Below are 7,228 nucleotides of genomic sequence, written 5' to 3'. Positions count from 1 at the left end.
TAGTAGTTTTGTTCGTAAAAATTTCGAGCTTGAAATTTGTGTAACTTAGTTAGGACGGTCAAATATCGAGATATCCATTATTTGCCAATAAATGTATTGTTCGGATCCCTCGAGTAAAAAATAGCGACCGAAAAAATAAGCCCAATCAACACTCAATGTGGAAAAAGTAGATTTTTTTTTAATTTAACATGTTTAGATCAATTTACTTGTCACCCGTTTGGATCCACTAGTGGAAAACAGCCCTTTTGTCGCGGGCCGTAAGGGCCTTTTGTCGCGGGCGGCCACCCGCGACAACGAAGGCGCGACAAAAGGTCCACCCTTTTGTCGCGGGTCGCTTACCACCCGCGACATATGGTCCACCACGTGGCAGGACCCTTTTGTCGCGGGCGGTATTACCACCCGCGACAAAAGGGCCTCTACGTGGCGCGCGCAGAACACTGCTGCTTTTGGGTTTGAGGTGTGCAGCAACCCTCCCCCCCCCCCCCCCCGCCACCGCCCCCCCTTTTATTTCATTTTTTCATTTTAAAATAAAAGTTGCATAACAAATATTTGTACGCTACTACAAGTTGTACACGTTCATTCATTATATATAGATCGAGCAAACAAATATTGGGAGCAAAACTTCGTAGATTCCCCTTACACATATACATGGAGCTCACTACCACCGGGACTAAAGCCCGTCGTCTATTCGAACTAATACATGGGGATCATTTGTTGCGCCTATTTGGACTAAACAAGCCGTTGTCGTCTATTACTTCTTTCATTAGAAGTCCCGCCAATTTCTCCGTAATTCCTAGTATGTGCTCGTGTGGTTGGAGCTTCTCCCGCATGAAGTCGACCTATATAGGAAAATGAGATGAATATGACTATATCAATCTTGATAACGAAATACTGACGATAATAAACTAAAGTTGTGAATGTTATTGCTTACGTTGAATCTATTATCGTTGTGCTTCTCAGTGGTTAACATGCGAATGGACTCGCAAACGTAGTATCCACATAGATTCGTCCCCTGTGGCTGCTGGGCGCACGGTACAAGAGTAAATGTTAGCTTCTCTGCGAAGTTACCCGCAATATTATTCTTCAAAGCTCTCCAACACCTGCCAGGCAAAAGAATGATTGAATGAGTGGATAATTAATTGATATCTCACGAAAGATATAGCGCGGCAATGATTGAAATTACGTCTGGAGAATCTTCTGCAAGTCGCGGAACCCGTCCAGGCCTCTACTCAATGGGTCCCTTACTTCAACTATTCCCTTATCAACTTGAATATTTAGCAGAATCCAGTGGAAACTGCACATGTTTATATATATATACGTCATGAATTACACATAACATCGAGTAAGAAAAATTGAATGTGCACAACAGATCAGTAAGACTCTCACCTGTAGTTGTAAGGAAACAGTATTGAATCACAGAAGCTTTGCTCCCCTATAAACCTTAGTAGGTTTCCCCCCGTTTCTTCGGCATTATTCTTTACCGTGTCATGATGTACTTTATCTGGGTCAACAAACCCAACATTGAACATCTTATTACTTCTGCATTCAATGATCTTCAGTCTGCATAAGAGAACACATAAGATATAATGAGTATATGCAATGAACAGGAACAACTGAATGAACATGAACTTATATGTAGTTAACAACTTACAAGCAGTAGCAACTCATGAGAGATTTGTCGAGGGAGTCTAAATTGAATAACTGCCAGAGTTCATTCATCTCAATATGGATCTCCTCCTTTCGGAAGTAATAATCTTCTGGGATATCCGCCACGATGTAACTTGTGTTCTCCTTGCACGCATCAAGGTACCACTGATGCAAATTCCGCATATGCGTTGGCAGTTTATGCAGCCGCTCTTTGCTGACCAAGTCGGCCCCGTAGACAAATTTAGGAGCTATATCAGCAATGGGTAGTACTGCATCACGGGCACTCAGCAATTCCTCCACGGTACAGCCAACTTGAGCCGCTAGCGCCGCAGCTGCTTCCAGATCGAAATCACCATGTTCCTGGTACACCGAGGGAACATCTAACACTTTGAGTGGTGGGATCGATTGTTTGGCCTGTTCTCCGAGCTGGGGAACTTCCTTTCTTTTTCTGCCCGTTGTCGCTGCTTGCTTGGCCTTGAGGGGTGCACTTGTTGAACTTGATTTCTTCCCGGCTACACTTCTAGCTGATGATTTGCTCGTGCTAGCACTATCCTTCTTCTTAGCAGTGCCCTTGTCCTCAATTACCCTCGCAAGTGTGCGTGTGTAGTCATCCTTCTTCTCGTGTAAGTCATATTGCGATGATGTGTTCAGAAAATCAAGAGCATATGCTTTTTGCTTCTCGGTGTATGGCGCTGGCGCTGGAGGTTTTTCCTTATGAAGCTGTTCATGCACGTGTTTCTTTACAATGGCCTCATTTTCCTCTTTAGTACGATCGTAAGGACGGGGGGGAGGAACCTTTGGTACTGTTGGGAGGGGCGACCGCTTGCGGACAGGACTCTTGAAACGCTTCCGGCTGGGTGCATTCCGAGTCTTAGTGGGCGCAGGCGGCGGCGCTGGAGATGGAGATGGACTACGGATGTCGTGGTCGTACCCATGGGGTGATGGTGGCGACATGTGATCAGTAGGAGGAGGTGATGGTGGCCTGCGATCACCTGGAGGAGGTGATGGTGACCTACTGGGACGACTGGTACTAGGGGCTACCCAGCCTGGCAGCCTGATGTTTTTCTTTTCCCAGAGAATGATTTCTCCCAGCACCTCTCTGAGTGTAAGCCCCCCATCACCTCCAGGGATTTCGAGCTCCAATGTCTCCCACGACGGTACAACTGAATCCACCCCGACACGAGCATAGCCAGCTGGAATCTGATTGCCATGCCATGTTGCCGGCTCACCTTCAGGTCCAAATGCCGGTAAGACATAGCCGACCGCCACCTTAACAGACACCTTCCTGAACACCTCATGGAGATCACAAGGTGTTTGCTCCTTGATTCCATCCAAGGGGTCGCCAGGACCGGCATCTATCATCATCCGTGTAGGCGGGGCCTCCGAGTCGGCCACGCTGCTGTCTCGTCGCTGAGATATGCCGGCGGTATTATCTGGCTGGCGATGTCCTTTAAGTTCATCAATCTCCCGCTGCTGCTGCTGAATCTCCCGCTTCTGCTGGTCTAGTTGCCGTTGGAACTCAGCCATCCGGTCATTCTGCACCTCCAGGTCGCGTTGTTTTGCTCTCGCTCGGCTTCTATAAGTCTCCGCGTCATTCGGAAACCCAAGCGCCCACGGAACACTAGGGCCGTAGCCTCTTGTTCGTCCTCCCTTCTCAGGATTACCGAGGACAAGCGTCAGCAAGTCTTTCTCTCTATCGGGAGCAAACTTCAGTTTTCCCGCTTTAATAGCAGCCGTCACTTCAATCCATTTTGCCCTGGGTACCCTAACCTTGCTGTCACTTTCAACAAGGTTCCCTGTCTTCATGTCATACTCACAGCCATGCCCAAGGAACCAATTTCGAGCCCTAGTGTCCCATCCTTCTCGCTCAGGTTCTGGAGTGATCCCATTCAGCTTCATCTCAGCCTCTTGTGCATCCCACTTAGGCATGGCTACTTCGTAGCCCCCTCGGCCCGTATGATGGTGATATTTCTTTTCGCTTGCATTCTTCTTGTTTTTCTTTGACAGGTTCACAGCCTCCTCGATTCTTTCTTTGTACTGCACAAATTCTTCCCAGTTATGCTCCTGCTTCGCTAGATAGTTTTCGAATACTGGAGGCTTCTTCTCGGCCTTATAAGCTGACCATAACCGGTTCTTATACGCCCGGAAAAGTTCCCCCATCTTCTGCAGAGCCCATTTCTTCACTAGCGCCCTCTGCTTGGCATTCTCAGAGTCCGATCCCAAATCTGGCAAAGTGAAATGTGACATGAGGTCGTCAAAAAGTGTGTTCTTGTACCTATCGGCAACCTGATCTTCGGACACATTCTTGGTCTTGTTCCATTCTCTAATAGTGATCGGGAGACGATCTCTAACCAGAACTCCGCACTGATTCTTAAATGTCACTCTGACACTCGCGGGTGCCACCGGTTGGCCTTTCGGTGATATAGCTTCAATGGTGAAGTGGTCTTTTTTACCCAATTTCTTTGCCGGGCCTCGTTTCTCCAACTTATCTTCGGAGGCCTAAGAGAATAAAAATCAGTTAATTTATATACACATGTACATATAGAATTCCATTAATGCCTCTATACTAATCGTATACCTAGTCATGACTGGAGCCGTCGGCTTCTCCGTCACCGGAGTCGTCGGCTTCTCCATCACCGGAGCCGTCGGCTTCTCCATGACCGGAGCCGCGGGCTTCTCCATCACCGGAGTCGCGGGCTTCTCCAGCTTCTCCGTCGGCTTCTGGACCTTCGCGGATTATGTCCTCGAAAAAGTCTTCCTGTTCCAAGTCTCGACGGATTTCGAATGGATCCATTGTTTCTGCAAAAAAATTAAATCGATAAGTACATATGTATATAACCCTGTTCCTAACCCTAATCAAACACTAACCAAACCCTAACCCAAACCCTAACTCAAGGAGGGGAAGGCGGCGTGGAGCAGGGAGAAGAGAGCGTGTGAGGTAGATGATCTCGACAATGCTCACGTGACTAAGAGGTTGTTCGCGAGAGGTAGAGGAGAGGGAAGTTGCGGCATCGGGGGGGGGGGTTTCGCGAGAGGGGAGAGAAATATAGGTGTTTGCAGCGTCGGTTGTTTGCGAGAGGGAGAGAAGAGGGGAGTTGCGGCGTCGGTGGTTTTCGCGAGAGGGAGAGAGAGGTGTTTGCGAGAGGGAGAGGGTCGGCGTCGGTGGTTTTTGCGAGAGGGAGAGAAGAGGGGGAGAGGGCCGGTGTCGGCGTCGTCGTCGGTACTAGGGTTTGCGAGATGGAGAGGGGTGGTGTTGGCGTCGGGTTCTTCGGTGGAGGAGTCGTCTACTAGGGTTTGCGAGATGGAGAGGGGTGGTGTTTGTGTCGGGTTCGTCGGTGTCGGAGTCGTCTACTAGGGTTTGTCGTCGGGTTCAAAAATTACGAAACTAAATACATATACTAACTAAGTAAATACGTACATATACTAAATTACAAACTAAATCCATATATACCAAATACATATTAAAGCACAAACTAAATCCATAAAGCAAATACATATACTAAATTACAAGCTAGTTTGCATTTTTCTGAATTAATATGAATTATTTAACAATTACTGAAAAATAGACAGAAAATAAAAAAGGGTAAATATGATGTCACGCTGACGTCAGCATGACGTCAGCGCGGCCATGAGCACACTGGGAGCTCGGCGGAGCTGCCATCGGCCGAATTGGCCCGCGATTGAGGGCACGCGAGGGGGGAAAAGGTGCGGGGCGACGCGGGCGACCTTCTGGCGGTGGCGCCGCCCACCAATGGTCGCCGGAGCGACCACGACGGCGATGGCCGGCGGCCGAGCTTGCAGGTCGTCGTCGACCGGCCGCTACAGAGGCGAAGAGAGGGCGAGGAGGGGCGCGCTGGAAGCAGCAGCTCACCGTGAGCGTCGTGGAAGGGTCAGCGGGGCCGAGGGAGACCGGAGACGGCGAGAACGACGGCGACCGGCGGCGGACAGGGAGGCATCGATTGGCGCGATTCGGGTCGCCGCTTGCGCCGATCGGTGGAGGAGGACGACGGCGTCGGGCGGACCTCCGGCGGACGAGGCGACGCGGACGAGGGAACGCCGGCGAACGGCGGCGGCGGCGGCGAATTTTGGCAGCCTGACGGCGTGGTCTAGGGTTTGGCCTCCTTCGTCGTCGCGGGTTGTGCGTCGACCCGCGACGCGCGGCGCCTTTATACCCACTCCTTAGTCGGGTGGTGGCTCGACCCGCGACAAAGACCCCCTTTTGTCGCGGGTCGTTCACCACCCGCGACAAAGGGGTCTTTGTCGCGGTCGAGCCACCACCCGCGACAAGGCCTTTTGGCTGATCCGTGGCACAGCCCATCCAACGGCTCGGCCGTTTGAATCCAACGGCCTAGAGCCGTTGGATGGGCTGTGCCACGGATCAGCCCATCCAACCCTCTTCACCCCTTTTCTTTTTTCTATTTTAAATTAATAAAACTATTATTTCAATAACTTTTGAATGGTAACTCAAATACAAATGTTTTATATATGAATATTGATCAGAAAAAGCTAATGAACATGAATATAACATCCATATACCTATTTGCATCTCGCATCATATGAAACATTGATAGTCGTGTATGTTTCACCCCTGTGCACCGCCGCCGTGCCACACGTGTCGCGTCCCGGCGACGCCGTCGTGCGACGTGTAGCCACCGCTTCCACGTGCCTCGCCCCGCCGACGCCAGCGTGCGACGTGTAGCCACCGCTTCCACGTGCCTCGCCCCGCGTGCGCTATATAGAGCGACGAGTGCGGGCGCAACCACACGTCGCTACCGCCTCCTCCGCTCATCCATCTCCGGGATGCCTCCACGTCGTCGAGGGGCGTCCGGTTTCCGTGGCGTTCGAGTGCGTCCGAGCGGTAGGTTCTACGCCGAGATACGCGCCGGTGGCTTCCGCCTCACCCTCGGCACGTACAACACGCCGGAGCTGGCGGCGCGCGCTTATGACGCGGCGGCGTGGCGTTTTCGGCGGCCACGGCGCGACATGAACTTCCCGGATGTTGAATCGCTAGAGGAGGCGGAGTTCCTCGCGCCACCGCCGTGCCTCGTCGACGACGAGGACCGTCGCCGGCACCGCCAGGTGCAGCGCAGGATCGCCATCGCCGAGCAGGACGAGCGCTGATGCGCCGGTGGAGGGCGCAGTTCCCCAACGACGTCGACAACACCGACGTGTTCTTCTCTAACCTTAGGGCACAACGCAGGTCCAACAGGCGCCACCGTCGGGCCGTCGCCACCTTCGAGCTCGAGAACCCGAATACAACTTGGACCGAAAACGACCCTCGGTGGGATGACATTTGGACGGAGACAACCTCCGACGACGAGTAGAGACTAGACTAGTAATTTATCTATTTTATTGTAATTTCAATAAAGTCGTTGTCGGTTCTATTAGTTTAAATTTAGTTTATAAAGTCGTTGACGGTTGTTTTTGTTCAATAAAGTGGTTGACACGAAATTTATTACGATTGAACTGGAATTAAAGTACAGAGCTCAACTGAAAATTAAGATACATGGCCAGATTAGAATGTTGGAACCATTCAGTCATAGTCGTGCCTAGCCCTATAAACATCGCCACTGTAGTCATC

At 50.8% G+C, this 7,228-nt stretch overlaps 1 protein-coding gene across 1 annotated transcript; it reads right to left on the bottom strand.

Moving 5' to 3' along the window:
• Positions 1 to 1,179: 1,179 nt before the first annotated feature.
• On the bottom strand, positions 1,180 to 3,644 carry LOC139830409 (uncharacterized). The gene is made up of 3 exons (XM_071818408.1): positions 1,652 to 3,644; positions 1,387 to 1,560; positions 1,180 to 1,294 (listed from the first exon to the last, which is right to left on the bottom strand). The coding sequence occupies exons 1-3, from the start codon at positions 3,574 to 3,576 to the stop codon at positions 1,180 to 1,182; spliced, it is 2,214 nt and encodes a 737-aa protein (XP_071674509.1). The 5' UTR covers positions 3,577 to 3,644.
• Between the last annotated feature and the right edge of the window lie 3,584 nt (positions 3,645 to 7,228).

The sequence above is a fragment of the Lolium perenne genome, chromosome 4 (assembly GCF_019359855.2).
Source record: "Lolium perenne isolate Kyuss_39 chromosome 4, Kyuss_2.0, whole genome shotgun sequence".
NCBI lineage: Eukaryota > Viridiplantae > Streptophyta > Magnoliopsida > Poales > Poaceae > Lolium > Lolium perenne.
Note: the sequence above shows the minus strand (reverse complement) of the source record. Positions and strands in the feature narration are given on the sequence as shown.

Bases quoted from the DNA above. Each gene is read 5' to 3' on its own strand.
- LOC139830409 (XM_071818408.1), bottom strand. From the start codon at position 3,576: ATGCCTAAGTGGGATGCACAAGAGGCTGAGATGAAGCTGAATGGGATC. The intron at 1,561-1,651 runs GTAAGTTGTTAA...TCTCTTATGCAG, and splicing joins CTCATGAGTTGCTACTGCTT to ACTGAAGATCATTGAATGCA. The intron at 1,295-1,386 runs GTGAGAGTCTTA...AAACATGTGCAG, and splicing joins CTGTTTCCTTACAACTACAG to TTTCCACTGGATTCTGCTAA.